This window comes from Erinaceus europaeus, chromosome X (genome assembly GCF_950295315.1).
Source record: "Erinaceus europaeus chromosome X, mEriEur2.1, whole genome shotgun sequence".
Taxonomy (NCBI): Eukaryota; Metazoa; Chordata; class Mammalia; order Eulipotyphla; family Erinaceidae; genus Erinaceus; species Erinaceus europaeus.
The window spans coordinates 17,223,003-17,242,337 of NC_080185.1; the positions used below are offsets into that span (position 1 = coordinate 17,223,003).

Below are 19,335 nucleotides of genomic sequence, written 5' to 3' on the forward strand. Positions count from 1 at the left end.
ATAATACCGATCCACACAAGTCACTGAAATAAAACAACAAGATCTTGACTGTGTATAATACGTTTAATTTGGAAAGTACAATATATTTCATTTTGCTTTTTCAAAAGCACTCACATTTATTAAGTAATGTTGACACCATTTCCTGATTAAGTACAAAGCAGGCATTGTGAGAACTGTCTGCGCAATGAGGCAATGACATTGATAGACACTCTTTGTGAAGTGTGTGATGGCCCTAAGGTCGCATAGCGAAGTGACAAGAAGAGCTATAGGGAGAATTGAATTGTCATAAAGTCCACTTGGTGCATTTTCCCACCTGCTGCTGTCTGTCATTTTCCAAAAGAGGTGGGGCTAGATAGAAAACTTAGCGGTTTTCAGGCTGGGGGGTTGGATCGACCTGCCAACACCCATATCTAGAGAAGCAGTTACAGAAGCTAGACCTTCCACCTTTTGCACCCCAAAAAGAGTTTTGGTCCATACTCCCAGAGGGATAAAGTACAGGGGAAGTAACCAGAGGGCTCTGTACCCACATTCCACCAGGATCTGAAGCATTGGTCACCAGGAATCTTGCCTTTTATTTGATAGGACAGGGAAATTTAGAGGTGGGGGAAGATAGAGAGGGAGAAAGAAAGATACCCACGTTACTGTTTTACTGCTTGTGAAGCTTCCCCCTGCAGGTGAGGAGTAGGTACTTGAGCCTGGGTGCTTGCCTGCCCAGCCCAAATTCTCTATTTTTGGAGAGCAAGAGAGGGAGAGACTCAAAAATAGAGGCGAGAGCACACCTCCACAATTCATTTAGTTTGCCAGGTGCTCTCATGTAGCACTAGGGGTTGAACCCTGGGGCTCTGCATCGTCAGGCATGAGCTTTACCCTCTGAACCGTTGGATTTTTCAAAAAGGATTTCTGATGGAAATTGCCATCATCTGGATAGGTGCATCTTGGGTATGTTATTTGAAGTAAATGTCTATGAAATTAATTATACAAGTCAATTTGTAGGTCTTGATTTATAGATTCCAATATAAGCTATGTAGTTAGGTTAGACTTCATCAATAATAAGAGAAGACACGAACTTTTTTAAATGTGTAATTTAGTTAATTAAATAATTAGTCGGTGCTGGGGATCAGACCCAGGACTTTGTACATGTACACAAATGCTACCATCCCCAGGATCAAGTAACCATTTTTGGAGGGCCAGGTGATGGCACACCTGGTTTTATGCACATATGGCAATGTGCAAGGACCCGGGTTTAAGCCCCCAGTCCCCACCAACAGGAGGAAAGCTTGGCAAGTGGTGAAGCAGGGCTGCAAGTGTCTCTCTGTCTCTCTCCCTTTCTGTTACCCCTTCCTCTCAATTTCTAGCTGTCTCTATGCAATAAATAAGTAAGGATAATAAAAAATTAAGAAGGGAGGCTGGGTGGTTGCTCACCGGGTTAAGTGCACAGAGTACGAAGTGCAAGAATCCGCGCCAAGATCCCAGTTCATGCTTTTGGTTCCTCACATGCAGGGAGGTCACTTCATGAGTGGTATAGCAGGTGTGCTGGTGTCTCTTTTTCTCCTCTCTCCCTCTCTATCTCCCCCTCCTCTCTCAATTTCTCTCTCTCCTATCCAATACAAAGGAAAAAAATGGCCACCAGGAGCAGTGGATTTGTAGTGACACCAAGTCCCAGCAATAATAACCCTGGAGGCCATAATAATAATAATAATAATAATAATAATAATAACAGCAATGATAATAATAATATAAAAATACATAATACATTTTTTTTCTTTTCAGATCATTTTATTGGGGGAAATAATGGTTAAGTCCATAGTTATTGAGACATGAGTACAGCTTCTTAGTTTCCTGTGATAGGTGTCTACATACTGTTTTTTTTAAAGTTAATTTGGAAAAGAGAGAATCCTAGCTACCTTCAAAAAGTTGCCTCTTCCGTTCTTTCTAGATTGTTGTCAGGGCAAAAAGCTCCTGAACTGTTAACCTTTTCCCAAGACTTCAGCTCAGAATAGAAACCAATACAGTATTGAATTTTAAGTTACAGACCAGGATAGGATAGGAAGAAAGATCTCAGTGAATAATACTACCTTCACAAAGATTTTCAGCATTCCACCTTAAAAATCTAACTGCGCAGAGGAGAAAGCCAGTCCCATCAAGCTCCTAGGAGGAGAATCAGGGATTTTTTTTCTCCTTCCTTCTTTCTCCACTCTTAGCACATGCTTGATCTTCTTGAGAGATCCAGCACACGCTAATCCATGAGGTTCAATCAGGCCAAGTAATTGGGGGGAATGTGTCCTCTCTGAATTACAATGAGCAGCGGGGCAGGCTCTGTCAGCTGACTGATCAGGGATAGTGGGGTGTTTTTTGCGGTGCTGCCATGGATTGAAATGGAAGCAGCCAAGGGAGCTTTGTGTGCTAGAGATTTTTGGCTGCCGCTTTTATATACTACCCAAGGAGCAGTTCACATTTCATCACTGTCGCACTGACAAGTGGAAGAGAAGAGTGTTTATTGTGTGTAGGCGAGATGGCAGAAGCAAATCCCCCGAGAGGCAAGATGAGGTTCAGAAGGAATGCGGTAAGGGCTCTGCCTGCAGTCCTGGAAAGCCTGCTCCCAAGTTCAAGTGCAGGGATGCTGCAGCATGGTGCTATAGCACAAACTGCTGAATGGGGCTTTTAAGGACAGGTGTAGAGAATGGAGACTGGGGGGGGGGGGGTTGCATGGAATGTGGTGCTGTGATTACTGGGCCATTGACATAGGGGGCTGGAAAGGAGTCAGGGAGGTAGGATGTGCTCAAGTTCATGAGGAAGCGTGATGAGTTGTGGTTTTTAAGACTGCAAGAGCACATCTGTGTCATTTGGCAGAGTGGCTTTCAATCACAAGTGAAAAAGTAGCTCACAAAAGGAGTCACCCTTTATCTCACTATGGGCTAGCAGACTGTGACATTGGGGACAGGTCTGGTGATGACTTCATAAGCACTGGAGGAGGTAGCACTTCCTGGGTGTTAGTGTATAAGTAGAAAAAAAAAAAGATTTAAGGTTGTACTGCTTGGAAAAGGGTTTCAGTTCTTCTCCAAACTCAAACTTTAACGGTCCAGAAGTCTAGCCTGTTGACTTTGCTTTTTTTTTTTTTTTTTTTTGTGAAAAACAAAACAAAAAAAACAAACGTGACTCACTTTTCATTATAGACTTTATAAGTGTCTCCCCTGGGATGCGTCTTACTCTTCTAGCACAGTTTCCTTTCATTGGCTCACTATGTCTTACATTCCCAGCAAACTTCTAGAGAAATAAGATGTATTATGGAGAAGTATGGAATGCCACTATCGGGCTTCATAAGAAGCTCACCATCAACAAGGTTTCAAATGACATTCTTTTTCTTTTAAAAGTTAAGATAACGTTATTGATGTTCTTGTTGAAAATATAGCACTTGCTCATTTAAAAATAATTAGCCAGCACACACAAAAACAAGAATGTAAAATTCAGCTGGCAAGTTAAGTGACACCTGGAATCAAAAGTAAGATGAGGAGAAGAAAACCTCTCTGAATTTTGTTGTTAAATGATTGAACACGGATGGGTGAGTAAACGATTTCCTTTCTAATACAGCAGTGCAGAACCTTGAGTTTTCTACTACAGTTTGGATAGGAATCCTTTCGTTTGGTGAAATTGTGTCTCGCACACTGTGTGTGATTTTTGTATTAGGAGAATAACAATTTCAGACTTTTCACAGGCAATTCAAAGTGAACAACAAATGTCCTGTATGGGTGCTTGGCAGTCTTGAATGCAATTGACATAAATACATTTGTTCTCAAAAGCATCACCTTGTCTAGGTTACAGAAACATTTGAAATCATGGGTAGAGGAGACAGCATGATGGTTATTCACAGAGACTCCTCATTCCTAGGGATCCAAAGTCCTTGGTTCAATCCCCTGCACCAACATAAACCAGAGCTGACCAGTGCTCTGGTTAAAACAATAACAACAACAACAACACAGTGATAAGCAGAAAGTTTCAAAATCTGTTGTGTATACCTAGATGCTTTCTTTCTTTTCTTTGGCCTCCAGGATTACTGCTGGGGCTTGGTGCTCCTGATGGCCATTTTTTCATTTTTATTGACTAGGACAGAGAGCACTTGAGAGAGGAGGGGGAGATAGAGAGGGAGAGAGACACCTGCAGACCTGCTTCACTGCTTGTGAAGCATTGCCCCCCGCCCCCAGGGATCTAGGGGCTTAAACACGGTTCTTTGTGCAGGTCCTTATGCTTAAATGAGTATGCTACCGCCCAGCCCTCTTCCTAGAAGCTTTCTCATGCCTGAGTTCCATGTATATATACACAGACAAGTGCAACACACAGGTACTCATGAGTACACATCAAATACTACAGAGATTATATACAATAGAGGTTGTAAAGGTAAATATAAAAGATCTGCCATGCTTAAGAAGCTCTCATTCTAGCAGAGGAAGGATGACATGTTCATAAATATTATGGAAGGACTTTTGGCTGATGAGGAAGGACTCCAAAGTGAGAGGACATTTTGTTTGGACCTTAGGCAAGAACATATGCTTCTGTTTCTTTCTGCCACTTGCTTTTTAACTGGATTACTTTAAGTGGCCCCTAGGAAGAGATAGTTTGATATGGAATTGATTGGATTAAGTCTGAAGCCCAAAGCCATGGTGGAAGACAGATTTGTTCAGCCTACAGGAATAAGGCTTCACCAGAGTGGAAAATGGGAGACTTGGCTGGTGACACAGTGATTTGAAGTTGAAAGATTTCTTGAGGGAGGCCACTTCTGGAGGCGATAACTAGCGCCTAGCACCCAAAGGAATGGTCTAGTTGATTTTAAAATTGAAAGCGAGATTTGAGCTTAGTGGAAACTGCAAAGACTGTGACCAAGTGGGAGAGAGCAGTTGAAAATAGAAGAAGGGTGACCCACAAGAAGTGTTGCCTAGCAATGCCCCTACCTCTGAGGTCACATGACAAATCATCTTGTGTGGAGAACTCCTCTTTTTCTTTTCTTTTTTTATTTACAAAAAGGAAACATTGACAAAACCATAGGATAAGAGGAGTACAAATCCACACAATTCCCACCAGCAGAACTCTGTATCCCATCCTCTCCCCTGATAGCTTTCTTATTCTTTAACCCTCTGGGAGTATGGAACCAGGGTCATTGTGGGATGTAGAAGGTGGAAGGTCTGGCTTCTGTAATTCTTACCCGCTGATTGACAGGTCGATCCATACTCCCAGCATGCCTCTATCTTTTCCTAGTGGGGTGGGTCTCTGGGGAAGCGGGGCTCCAGGACACATTGGTGGGGTCGTCTGCCCAGGGAAGTCCGTTTGGCATCATGGTAGCATCTGGAACCTGATGGCTCGAAACAGAGTCCTTTCCTGTACTCTGTGAAGGGGGACTCTGGGAGAAGACTGCGGAACTACAAGCTTATGCCATTGGAAACACTTCTCTGTAACTTGTGGTTATGAGAATCACCCTAGTAAATTCTAAAGAGATGGTTTGAACCTTAGCACAGTCAAACATATCAGGGGATGGGATGGGATGGGATATGGAGTTCTGGTGGTGGGAATTGTGTAGAGTTGTATCTCTCTTATCCTATGTTTTTTGTCAGTTTCCTTTTTATAAATAAAAAGTAAAAAAAATGTTATTTGATAATCATAGTCACCATTTGCTGGGATCCATAATTCTGAGTGGTTTCCAACAGTGTGTTTTGACTGTTAATATCTGCCCCAGTTTTGTAGATGTCAAGGTTAAATCATCCCTAAACACTGGGCAGCATGTTTGAGTATATATTCAGTCTTTGCAAAGTTGAGTTTGGGCCATTGCAGGAGCTTACTTTTAGGACACACATGGGCCTAGGAGCCATTGCTAACTGTAATCTTGGACAAACCCTGCACCATTCTGCTTCTGTGTGCTCATATGTCAAACAGGCCACAATACCTGCCACTCTGGGAATGGTAAAGTGGCCTTGTAATGGAGTATAGACAGCCAACACTGCCACATATATAGAATTTCCCTCAGTGGTTCCTCTCCTTTTTTTTTTTTAAAAAAAAAAATAGACATGCTGCTTCCTGGGCCAGTGGGGGGTGGGAGTGGGTGGGAGGGATGGGTCACAGTCTTTTGGTGGTGGGAATGGTGTTTATGTACACTCCTAGCAAAATGTAGACATATAAATCACTAGTTAATTTGAGAAGGGGAAAATCAATTGTATGTCTCAAAGTTTTTCAAAACACAAACTGAATCTTTTAAATATATAGGCTGTGTATTTGATATGCGGACTCTCTCAAAAGCCTAGACCAAGTAGATCAGAAGCATCCAATAGCACAGCTATATACAAGATACTGGGTACTGTACAGCAAACCCTAACAAAAGGACTTTTCAAAGTTAACCCAATTACCAAATAATGTGATGATAACATTAACTATCGATTGTCTTTTTGAACCCTGAGACAGCAGGAACGTCACATCTCCACTATAGAGCCCCTACTTCCCCCAGTCCTGGAACCCTTGGATAGGGCCCACTTTCCCATATGCCTCTCCCAATCCATATCAAATAATATTGCATCCGCCCATCACAACCTAACCAACACAACGATTGCCACCTCAACATGCTTCAGACTGTGTCCAGAGACTTCACGTGTGGAATGACAACCCTTCAGCTTCATTACTCAGGTGATACCTTTCCTTTTATAGTACACTCTAATTTCATCTCAGGTGGTTCCCTTTCTAACAAAGTCCCAAAACCTAGGTATACACCAGTGTCTGTGAGAGAGAGCATATGTTCACACGTATCCATAAACTACTGCAAAATATATACCTGAGAGCAGAAGTACACTAGAGTTTGCAGTGAGTACCTCCCTAACACTTCCTCTCCACTATTCCAAGCTTTGGGTCCATGATTGCTCAACAATTTGTTTGGCTTCGTATGTTAACTCTCTTTTCAGTCACCAGGTTCCAGATGCCATCAGGATGCTGGCCAGGCTTCCCTGGATTGAAGACCCCACCAATGTGTCCTGGAGCTCAGCTTCCCCAGAGACACACCCTACTAGGGAAAGAGAGAGTCAGACTGGGAGTATGGACTGACCAGTCAACGCCCATGTTCAGTGGGGAATCAATTACAGAAGCCAGACCTTCCACCTTCTGCAACCCACAATGACCCTGGGTCCATACTCCCAGAGGGATGGAGAATGGGAAAGCTATCAGGGGAGGGGTGGGATATGGAGATTGGGTGGTGGGAATTGTGTGGAGTTGTACCCCTCCTACTCTATGGTTTTGTTAATTAATCCTTTCTTAAATAAAAATAATAATAATAATTTTATTTATTTATTTTCCCTTTTGTTGCCCTTGTTTTTTTTTTTGGGGGGGTTGTTGTAGTTACTATTGTTATTGTTGTCACCCTTGTTAGGACAGAAAGAAATGGAGAGAGGAGGGGAAAACAGAGAGGGGGAGAGAAAGAGAGACACCTGCAGCCCTGCTCTCTGTTTGTGAAGCGACTCCTTTGCAGGTGGGGTGCTGGGGGCTCAAACTGATCTCCTTATGAAGGTCCTTGTGCTTTGCACTGCCTGCACTTAACCCTCTGTGTTACCGCCCAACCTCCCCCCCTTTTAAGGAAGAAAGTTCAAATATAATTTATTTATTATTTATGATTTTTTAATTTATTTAATTTATTTATAAAAAGGAAACATTGACAAAACCATAGGATAGGAGGGGTACAACTCCACACAGTTCCCACCAGCAGAAACTGTATCCCATCATCTCCCCTGATAGCTTTCCTATTCTTTATCCCTCTGGGAGTATGGACCCAAGGTCATTAGGGAATGCAGAAGGTGGAAGGTCTGGCTTTTGTAATTGCTTCCCCGCTGAACATGGGTGTTGGCAAGTTGATCCATACTCCCAGCCTGCCTCTCTCTTTCCTAGTGGGGTGGGGTTCTGAGGAATCGGAGCTCCAGAACACATTGGTGGGGTTGTCTGTCCAGGGAAGTCTGGTTGGCATCATGCTAGCATCTGGAACCTGGTGGTTGAAAAGAGAGTTAACATATAAAGCTGAACAAGTTGTTGACTAATCATGAACCTAAAGGCTGGAGTAGTGCAGATGAAGAGTTGGAGGGAGGTCTCCATTTTGTAGATAGCTAGTAGGCATATTTTAGCTATATTCCAAAGGTCCTATGGCTATACTAGTTTTTTTTTCCCTGAGCCTTAAATCTGATATGCAGTTGGATCCAAGTTATTGTCTGAGGAGATGATGTCATGTCTGGAAAAAGGGCTAGAAAGCTGGATCAGGGAAGAGAGTATCTCCCAAATATGGGAAAGGTGTATAATTATTGTTGACTGTAAACCCCATCGAGTTGATGTGATCTGGGGCCCATATTCAGCTTAGGAGCCTATGTGACCTTTGCAACCCTGTAGATCTGAGCTCACATTCTGTGGTCATGAGTAGGAATGTTCCAAGCTGCCCCAATTTAAGGACCCATCTTCCTCAGGTGTAGCATAGAGTATGTTGTCCAGCCTCCCTTCGGAGGATGGAACATTCTCTATTGTTGTTGATCCATGTTGAGGGCAAGGTCCTATGGGGCCCACAAAAGGGTCTATTTTGTTGTTCCTGATAGAAATGACTGGTAACAATAGAAAGAGGGATTTATTTGAGGTCTAGGCACATCCTGTCTGTTTGGGAATCCCAGGACTCCCAGACTAGGGCCCCAGCTGATGGGGTGGCCTGACAGTGACTAAAGAGCCATTATTAAAGTATGCCAGTCTCTTGCCCTTATTCAGCTTTTGTAATCCTTGGTTTGATAAGGAAAGCTTGGGAGTGAGTGAGGGTAGTATAATAGGAAATAGGTGAGGAGGTTATCTAAGTCTAAGTAGACACTATTTCATTATGAACTTCATACTGACTCACTGAAGACTATTGTGTACTTTTGCTTTCAGGTATATATTTTGCCCTAATTTATGGATACATGTGAACATAGGCTCTATCTCATGGGACCTGGTCTAGATCTATGTTTTGGGACTTTGTTAGGAAGTGAACCACTTGGAATGGAACTAGAGAATCCTATGAAAGGAAAGGTCTCACCTGAGTAATGAGGCTGAAGGGTTGACATTCCATGCCTGACGTCTCTGGACACAGTCTGAAGTGAAGCATGCTGAGGTGGTACTCCTTGCATTGATTAGGTTGGAATCACCATATCATTTGGTATGAATTGAGAGAAGCATGCAGGAAAGTGAGCCCCACCCTAGAGGTTCCAGGACTGGAGAAATATAGGCTCTATAGAGGAAGTGGGAAATTCCTGCTGTCTTAGGGTTTAAGAAGGCAATAGATAATTATTGCTATAATCATATTATTTGGCATTTGGGTTAACTTTGAAAAATCTCTTTGTTAGGATTTGCTGTATCATACACAACATCACCAATAATTTATGTCCTTTGACATTATTTGTATATATCTATGCCACCGGTTGCTCCTGTTCTCCCTTGTCTAAGTTTTAAAGAGTCAACATAGCAAAGACTCGGCCTGTGGTCTGTGCATTAAAAAATTTTGAGACATTCAATCATTTTTCCCCTCTCATATTAATTAAATAATGATTTATATGACTAGGAATTAATAGGAGTGTACATAAACATCATTTCCACCACCAAAAGACTGTGTCCCATCCCATCCCCTCCCCATGAAGCCAAACATCCACCCTCCCCCTCACCACAGGGTTTTTACTTTGGTGCCCTACTTTCAATTTAGTCAGATCCTGCTTTTAGTTTCCCTTTCAGATATTCTTTCTCAACTTCTGTTGATGAGTGGGATCATCCCATACTCATCTTTATCTTTCTGACATAGCTCACTTAACATAATTCCTTCTAGCTCTGTCCAAGATGGGTCAGAGAAGGTGGGTTCATTGTTCTTGATAGCTGTATAGTATTCCATTGTGTATATATACCACAGCTTTCTCAGCCACTCATCTGTTGTTAGGCACCTGAGTTGCATCCAGGATTTAGCTATTACGAATTGTGCTGCTATGAACATAGGCGTACACATATCTTTTTGGTTGGGGGTTATGTTGTTCTTGGAGTATATCCCTAGGAGAGGATATTTTAAAATTAAAAAAAATTCTATTAGTAGTTTGTAAGAAGATCGTAAGAAGACAGTGTATAGTTCCACACCACACCTAGTACCAAAGTTTTGAGTCCCCACCCTCCTACCTCACAAAGATAACCCACACAGTTCTCACAATTTTTACGGTTTGCTTGCTTCAGTTATGTTTGGATTTTTAATTTTTTCTTTTTGGCAAGTTCATGTAAATCAGACCTCTAGATTCCCCATATAAGTGAAACCATCTGGTTGTTTTCTTTCATTTCTTTACTTATTTCGCTAAGCACAATCACCTCAGTTCCATGCATTTTGTTCCAGAGGACACACTGTCATCCTTTTGATTGCAGAGTAGTATTCCGTGGAATATATATCCTATAACTTCTTTAGTCAGTCATCTGATGGTGGGCATTTAGGCTGCTGCTTCCACTCTTTGACTAGTGGTTCCCTCCTGCTGTGACTAAATTTCTTACACCCAAACATTAAAACAAAAATAGCTCTAGGAATAGAACTTGGTTGTAGAGTGAAAGTAGCCCAACTCTTTATGTTGTACAAGGGTCTATCTCCATTGTTAAAGAACTATTAGATCCAAAGAGGGTTCAGTGGGTTATGAATTATCTCCCATATCGCACTGAAGACCATTAAAGGACGCTCTTTCCCAGATTTGAGCAACAAAACAGTCATCAAGTTTATGCCTTTGGCTGCTACTTATTGGACATCCCTCCTGCTATAAGGCTATCTAACTGGGTGATCTGGGGTAACTGAAAAGGTGGAGCAAATTTCTCTTTTTGGAGGAAAAGGGTAGAGAGAGCCAGGTTTGTGTCTGTTCAGTCAAAGAAGTTAACAGCTGCAGCAGAAAGCTAGGCCAGGTGATTGGAACAATGGTTCTGATCCTATGAAGGCAACTCATTCATTTCATTCTGACTCAACTGCCTTTAAGCAATCTCATCTTGAAACTAAAAAATAAAATAAAATTAAAGAAACCAAGAGGACTACAAATTCAGGCTGTTTCCTCTCTTTTTTTAAATGTTATCTTTATTTATTGATTGGATAGAGACAGTCAGAAGTCGAGAGGGAAAGAGAGGAAGAAGGACAGAGACAGATACCTGCAGCATTGCTTCATCACTGATAAATTTTTCCCCTTGCAGGTGGGGACTGGGGGCTCGAACCTAAGTCCTTGTGCATTATAATCTGTGTGCTCAGCTAGGTGCGCCACCATCTGGCTTCCATGATGTTTCCTCTCTCTCATCTCATGCTTTCTCTTTCTCTCCTTCCTTCCTTCATCCCTTTCTTTCTGAAAACACACACACACACACCAAAATGAAATAAGACTGACTCTTGGTCCACACCCCTTTGCTATTTTTCACAAGTTCCCAAAAATGATTTATAGTTTTAAAATCTGGGTTTGGCTGGGGCAAAAAAAAAAAAAAGAAAGAAAAGAAATTCTGTCTTTCATGTTTATATAACCATACAGACTAAAGCAGCACACCAGGTAATTTAGAAACAGAGGCCCCCAGATGGAATGGAAGAGCTCACTGGTCTTCAGTTTCATTTGTTGTTGGATATGTGTATCCCATAACTGTTTGTGAGTTGCTATGTATTGTTTGTTAATTTAAGTGTTGGCTTTATAATGATTATGTTGAGGCCTTTAGTTATACAAATATCCTCCGAGAGGGCAGGGGAGATAGCATAGTTATACAAAGAGTCTCTCATGCCTTAGGCTCCAAGGTGCCAAGTTCAATCCCCTGCACCAGCCTCAACTAGTGCTCTGGGGAAAAAAAAAGGGCAGCAACAAAAACCCCAAATATATACATATGGAGAAAAAGGACTTTCTCCTTACACACACACACACACACACACACACACACACACACACTGCATGCAAACTCATGCAAGTTGACCTTCAGTCCAAATAACCATTTGGAGTAAAATTTCTCAAAAATGCTGTCTCCTCCAGTGTCATAGCCAGTAGATGACAGAGACAGAGGCAGAGACAGAGACACTATGAAACTGGTCTGTACTCAGATAGAGGAAACTTTAGCTTAGAGGTTGTAAACTGGTGATCATAGTGGAGATTTGTTTAATGTCTCAATAGACTTGCCATCTGCTTCCCATTTTTAAGAATCTTGAAGATTGTCTGCAACCTGGATGTTTGATTTTTCCTTGAGAAACCAAAAGATTTGGCAAAACTGGGTCTACCTTTCCACATGACAATTTTGAGCTGGAACTGGCCAGTGAGTGCCCCTCCCCATGCCTGCCTGTTGGCTGAAGTTCCCAACATCATCTGCTCCTCCTCCCCTTCTAGGAAGGGTGTGAGTTGCCATTTTTTTTAACGCCATTCATCCTGTTTTCATTAAAGCCTGCTGTCTAGGTATTTATTGCCCATCAACACATAGTAGGCATTCAAGATTGTCATCCCTTAAAAAATTATATTGAAGGGATTAAAGCTTTACAGTAAACAGTATATACAGTTGTTGGTACATGTGTAAAATTACTCAGTTTTCTGAAAAACACTCAACCTCAGCCTAGGTCTTCCTCCACCATTATGCACCAGGACTGAACCCCACCCCCAGCCCCCAGAGTCCTTTGCTTTGGTGGAGTACACCAAATCCAGACCAAGCTGTGCTTTGAGTTTCCCCTTTCTGTTCTTATTTCTCAGATTCTGTCCCATATTCAACCTTCTCTTTCTGACTTACCTCCCTTAACATGATTCCTTCAAGCTCCATCCAAGAGGAGGTGAAGAAGGTGAATTCACTATTCTTAATAGTTGGGTAGTATTCCATTGTGTATATAGACCACAACTTTCTCAGCCACTCATTATGGTTTTAGTTTGCATTTCTTGAATGATAAGTCATGTGGAACATTTTTTAAATATGTCTGTGGGCCATATGAATGTCTTTTTAGAGCAGTGTCTGTTCAGATAGGTTGCCCATTTTTTACTGGGTTATTTTTTTGAGGTTCAGCTATGGGCTGGTTATGATTTAACTCATGACCTATTCTAGACCTCTGCCTTAGAGCATGGGAGTTGTAACAAAGAACAGCCTTGGTGGGGTCCTTCAGGAAGCAGGCCTCATGGTATTTTGTACTAAGAAATGTACCTGCTAAAAATGACAAGCAAACATGTTCTATCAAGCATGGAGACATGGGTAAAAATCAGTAGGATTTTGATTTTTAAACTTTTTTTTTTAAAAAAAATGCCACCAGGTTTATCACTAGGGTGGATGCCAGCACAACAGCATAGCACTCCCAGCAGCCATTTTTTCTATTTTATTTGACAGGACAGAGAGAAATTGAGAGGGCAGGGGAGATAGGGAGAGAAAAAGATAGACACCTGCAGACCTGCTTCACTGCTTGTAAAGTGCCCCTTCCCCACGAGGGAGGATAGACCCTCTTGAACCCCGGTCCATATACGTGCTTAACTGAGTGTGCTACTACCCAGCACCCCCCACCCCAAATCAGTAGACTTTATAAATAACAAGTATTTGAAAGTCTGAGATCAGGAAACTCTTCAACAACATTGAAAAATCAATGTCAGTGCTGTTGTCTTTTTCTCTTTCACCTCTCTCTCTCTGTGCCTTGTTGCTTGTCTCTATCTGAAACAAACAAACAAACAAGCAAAGTGACACTTTCACTTCCTTTCTCTAACTTAAGACTTTGAGAGGTCCCGGATATATATTACTACAGAGAATCTGTGAAAAGTAGTCATTCTTGTGAGTTTATGATTTCAGTATAATAATCAGCATCTGCTAAGGTCTTGGATAAGTGAATATACTGGAGTGGAAAAAAAACTTAGATATCTGATTAATTCATGGGATTTAATGGGCATGAGAGGTGGACAGAGTGTGTTTTGTTTGAACTGTATGATTTAGTTTGCAAAACAATTCAAGTGACAAATCAGGTGAAACGTTTGAATGTCACCCAGCTGTTTATAATCATCATTAAGCTAATATGTAAAAGAATCTTTTTTATCAACAGGCTGTTAAATCTGAGAGTAACTAGTAGAATCTGAGAGTAACAGAATCCATGTGTCCTAGGAAGATTATGCACGGAAGCTCTATGACGAGTCCAAAATAATCCTATAATGAAATACACTGTAAATGTAATCATATAGGCAATAAATGAAGTTTTCTCCCTTGATGGCACATTTTTATGTAAATGTATAATTGTGTGTGTGTGGGGGGGGCAAGCAAGTCACCAAAAGATTTGGAAGGAAATCAGGAGGGAGACTGTGTGACAGAATCATCAGAAAGGTTTACTTACAGTGATCTGATTAGAATGTAGAATTATCATGGAAGCACTATCTATACAGCTGTCACTGTTTGAGAGAAACCACTTTATCAGATAGAGGCAACAGCTGATTCATACCATGCAGCACAAAAGTCCCTGGCAAACCCTGCCTGGACTCCTTTCCTGTGCCTTCTGTGGATACTGATTCTGCTTCTCTCTCCTTTCTACTTGGTTCCCTGCTTTTTTTTTGATCAGCTGGCCCTGGATGGGGCTACTGTGAGAGCTTTGCTCTCACAGGAATAGTCTCATTCCTGGGGAGATCAGTGCTGTCACTGTGTACTTCCCAGACCTGTTTCTCTCATGTTCTTCAGATCAGTGACTGTTGAATCATTTGCCTAGTGACTCAAGCCAGCAATCTGGAAATTGACCGTCCCATCTTTCTTTCCTCATCAGACACATTCAGCCACCGTTTTTTTGTTTGTTTGTTTGTTTGTTTTTTCTGTCTATCAGAAGCTCTGCTTTGTTCCTGGCTGTTACTGCTCTAGTTCAGGAACATGTCTTCCCCGCCTTGGTTATACTTGACCTGTCTCCTAACTTCTGTGTCAGACTCACAGACTGTGTTGTCTAAGTCCAGTCCTTTCCCAAAACCAAAGTCACCCCAAATGCACATCTGATTGTGTGGCTCTGTGGTTTAAAACCTCCTAAGGTCTCCCCAGGCCTTCAAAGGGGAAAACAAACAAACAAACAAACAACTCACCAGGATCTTTTCCTAATCGGATTCCTGCCTATCTTTCTAGTACTGTTTCAACCTTTTTTCCACCTTTTTTTGTGGTTTGATGCTGGTTTGCAAAATTTTGAGGTTTTTTTTTTTTGTTATTTTATTTTTAAAATGGAAATATTGACAAGACCATAGGATAAGAGGGGTACAATTACACACAATTCCCACCACTAGAGCTCTGTATCCCATCCCATCCCTTGAAAGCTTTCCTCTTCTTTCTCCCTCTGGGGGCTTGGACCCAGGGTCATTATGGGGTGCAAAAGGTGGAAGGTCTGGCTTCTGTAATTGTTTCTCTGCTGAACATGGGCAATGGCAAGTCAACCCATACTCCTAGTCTGCAAGGTGGTGGCTGAAAAGCATTAAGATATAAAGCAGAACTAACTGTTTAATAATCAGGAAACTAAAGGCAAGGATATAGAAGATGAGATTTGGGGGTCTCCATTTTGGAAAAAGCTAGTAGATCTATTTTAGGTATATTCCAAGAGGCCCATGACTTTACTAATTTTTTCCAAGGCCCAGCAGCTAACGTGCAGGTGGACCAAAGGTGGTGTCTGGGGAGATGGTGTCAGAATTGGAAATAGGACTAGATAGCTGGAGCAGAGGAGAGAGTAGCTCCCAAACCTGGGAAAAGTATATAAATATTGTTAACCGTAAACCCCATCAATTTGATCTAGGGCCAATATTCAGTTATTTCTTCCATTGCATAGAAATCTCTAAATTGAAGCAACGCATGCAAAAACATTACCAAATACACACTGGTTTACAGTATAGTCTTTAACACACAGGCAGAACCTCTCATCTCCCCTTGATTGGTCTTGTCCCCACCCCTTCCCAGTATTACTGTCCTCTAGCTTTTCTGAATGACACCTCTTTTGAAATTGTATTTCTTTTTTTTTTTAATTTAAGAAAGGATTAATTAACAAAACCATAGGGTAGGAGGGGTTTTAACATGTCTTGTGAAAAATGACACCTCTTTTAAGAGATGAGCTAACATGAGACTGAGAGCTGATGGCTCAGCAAGTACTGTGAAGGCCTTATCATAGATGAGACCCCGGTTCAATCCTAACATCACATGGCAGCACCACGGGTAGCACCAAGGGAGTTTCATCTATGGTTAAACAATACTTTGATGTTTTCCCCCCATTTTTTGTTGTCCTTGTTGTTGTCCCTATTGCCATTGTTGCCATTGATATGACAACAATTGTTGGATATGACAGAGAAAATTTGAGCGAGGAGGGGAGACAGAACCAGAGGGGGAGAGAAAGATAAACACCTGCAGACCTGCTTCACTGCTTGTGAAGCGACTCCCCTGCAGGTGGGGAGCCGGGGGCTCAAACCGGGATCCTTGAGCCAGTCCTTGTGCTTTGTGTCATGTGTGCTTAACCCGCTGCGCTACTGCCTGGCCCCCAGTGCTTTGATGTCCTTCCCTTTCTTCTCTCTCTCTCTGTCTCTCTCTCTCTCTGTGTGTGTCCTTCTCTCTCTCTCTCTCTCTCCCTCCCTCTCCCTATCTCTCTCTGTCTCTCTCTCTGTCTCTCTCTCTCTCCCTCCCTCCCTCTCCCTAAAATAGAGAGGAAAATTTGATCTGAGGAGATGATTTAGTAGTGTCAGTCATGCATGGGGACCTGGGTTCATTCTAAAGGGGTAGACTAAAAGAGGCAAGGCCTCTCCAGAGCCCTAGCCCACTGGGGAAAAATAGACACAGGTTGGGGGTATGGATCCACCTGTCAACACTCATGTCCAGCGGAGAAGCAATTACAGAAGTCAGAACTCTGCACCTCCAAAAGAATTCCGGTCCATACTCCCAGAGCAGGGAGAAATGTTTGGGAAAGATAACAAGAGGGCTCTGAACTCCAATTCTGTCAGAAACTGGAGAAAGAAGAGGAGAAAAGGAAAGCCATTCAGAAGTAGTAATAGGTGTATGTGTGACTTAAAATTGAAGAGCAGGCAGAACCATGGAATAAATGGCCAAATATAGATAGATAGATAGACAGACAGACAGACAGACAGACATATAGATAGATAGTTATAGAAATAATAGTCAATCAATATCTGTGATTTTGGGAGAACCACTGCAGTTTCCAATGGAGGGAATGGGGACACAGAATTCTGGTGGTGGGAAAGGTGTGGAATTGTACTCCTGTTATTTTGTAATATAGTAAATCACTAATAAAAAAAGAAAAGAAAGGTGAGGAAGTTTAGTGAGTAAAATCTGGAGAGAGAAGAGGGGATAAAGCACCTGACTCAGGAGCAAATGAAGATTTTACCAGCGAGGGCAAACTGCACTTAAAGTCTCTGAGCTTCACTGCCAATTTAGTTTAATTTTTTTTGGATTATATTTATTTATTGGATAGAGACAGCCAGAAATTAAAAAGGAAGGGGATGATAGTGAGTGAGAGAGACACCTGCAACACTGCTTCACCACTCACAAAGCTTTTCCCCTGCAGGTGGGGTTATTATTATTATTATTATTATTATTATTATTATTATTATTATTGTCTAAGTACTCCACGGGATTTTTCTGTACAGGACCTACAGTGGTGTTGCCAGGATAGTTGGCATATAGGCAGTGACACGAGGCTTATTTTCTTTTTAAAATTTTTTATATTTATTTATTTATTCCCTTTTGTTGCCCTTGTTGTTTTATTGTTGTTGTTGTTATTGTTGTTGGATAGGACAGAGAGAAATGGAGAGAGGAGGGGAAGACAGAGAGGGGGAGAGAAAGACACCTGCATACCTGCTTCACTGCCTGTGAAGCGACTCCCCTGCAGGTGGGGAGCCGGGGGCTTGAACCGGGATCCTCACACCGGTCCTTGCACTTCACACCACAAGGCTTATTTTCATTCATAGTGGGCCACATCTTTCCCACCCTAACTTTGCATAGTGGACCCTTTGTCTTCTGCATTCTTTCAATTAGTGATTATTTTTGTGACCATCTACTATAACGCCGTTTTTCTAGCGGCTGGGGAAACATTGGGTGCACTGGAATGGCATTTATGCCCATTTCATCTTTGTGCTTCAAGACTTGTTTGCCCTTGCTAAGGCTAGGAAGCTTTATGCTTACCTGGTATATAGTATTCTAATTCCTTCCTTTCACCCATCAACTTATCATGCTGAGAGCCCTTGAAATGCACTATTAGACTGTAATTTTCTTTCAAGCTGACTAGGGACTATATTTGATTTTTTTTGATTTTTTTTTTGTTGTTGTTGTTTGACCAGTGATTTATTGTTGATTTACAAAATTAGGAGATAGCCAAGGAACGATTTCACACCATTGCTACCACTAAAATTTTGTGTCCATATTTTCTTCATTGGAAACTTCAGTAGTTTTCCCAAGGTCAAAGATTTGGGCTGACTATTTTTTTCTGTAACTATATTTATATATCCCCCCCCATTTTCCCATATGGTCCTGCTTTCTCTTCCTTTCTAAGTTACACTTACACCCATGACTACTTCTGATTGTCCTTCCTTTTCCCCTTTTCTTTCTCTGGGTCCCGATGAAACTGGAGTTCAGAGCCTTCTGGTCATCTTTTCTTAACATTTCTCCCCCTCTAGAAGTATGGACCAAAAATTCTTTATGACATCACATAGTTTGTGCACACTGAAAGCATTACTGGCAAGTTTGTCACTCACAGCAATGCACTGTGTGGACATATCAAAGATCGGGATTGTCACCTGAATGAAAATAAAAATATAACATAATACAGTTTTCTCTCATTGTTCAGTTCAATGCATAATATTTTAACTTCTCCAAATTCCAACAGTCTTTACAGGCAACAACTGCAATCTGCATGCAACTAAGCTCACTTTCAGGTGAAGCTGGGAAGTTTGAGTCTTTGTAATTGTCACTCAGGTTTTACTTTAGTGTGAGAAAGTTCTGTGTTATGTGCAAGGCCTATCTGCCCAGATGATCTCACATGTATGTCTATTTCTATGTTTTTTTAGATCTTATCAATAACTGTTTTTAGTTTTTTAACGTGCTTTCTTTTTTGGAGATGTTAGGATTTAAATTCTTGTTTTTCTCTAAGTCACACCTTTTCCTGATGTGCGTTCCACTAAGTGCATGTTCTGACATCTCTTTCTTCATACAGGTTTCCTTCCCTGGGAACTTACATTTGGTTTTGGTTCTTCGTCCTACAAGTTTTCTTCAGCGAACTTTCACTGACATTGGATTTCGATTTAGTCAGGAGGATTTCATGCTGAAATTGCCGGTGAGAGTTCATCTTTGAAATGTCTTATTCGTACGCAGGCTTTGTACCATGCTTTTTAT

At 41.6% G+C, this 19,335-nt stretch overlaps 1 protein-coding gene across 3 annotated transcripts in view; it reads left to right on the plus strand.

The window, feature by feature from the left end:
* MCF2 (MCF.2 cell line derived transforming sequence) overlaps positions 1-19,335 on the plus strand; it is a 157,829-nt gene that overhangs the window by 67,523 nt on the left and 70,971 nt on the right. For 2 of the 3 annotated variants that reach the window (XM_016190482.2, XM_060183183.1), the window contains exon 6: positions 19,157-19,276. In XM_016190482.2, the coding sequence (XP_016045968.2) occupies positions 19,157-19,276 (120 nt within the window). Of the gene's footprint in view, positions 1-2,179; positions 2,564-19,156; positions 19,277-19,335 lie in introns of those variants that run through there. The other variant, XM_060183184.1, reaches the window with a different exon arrangement.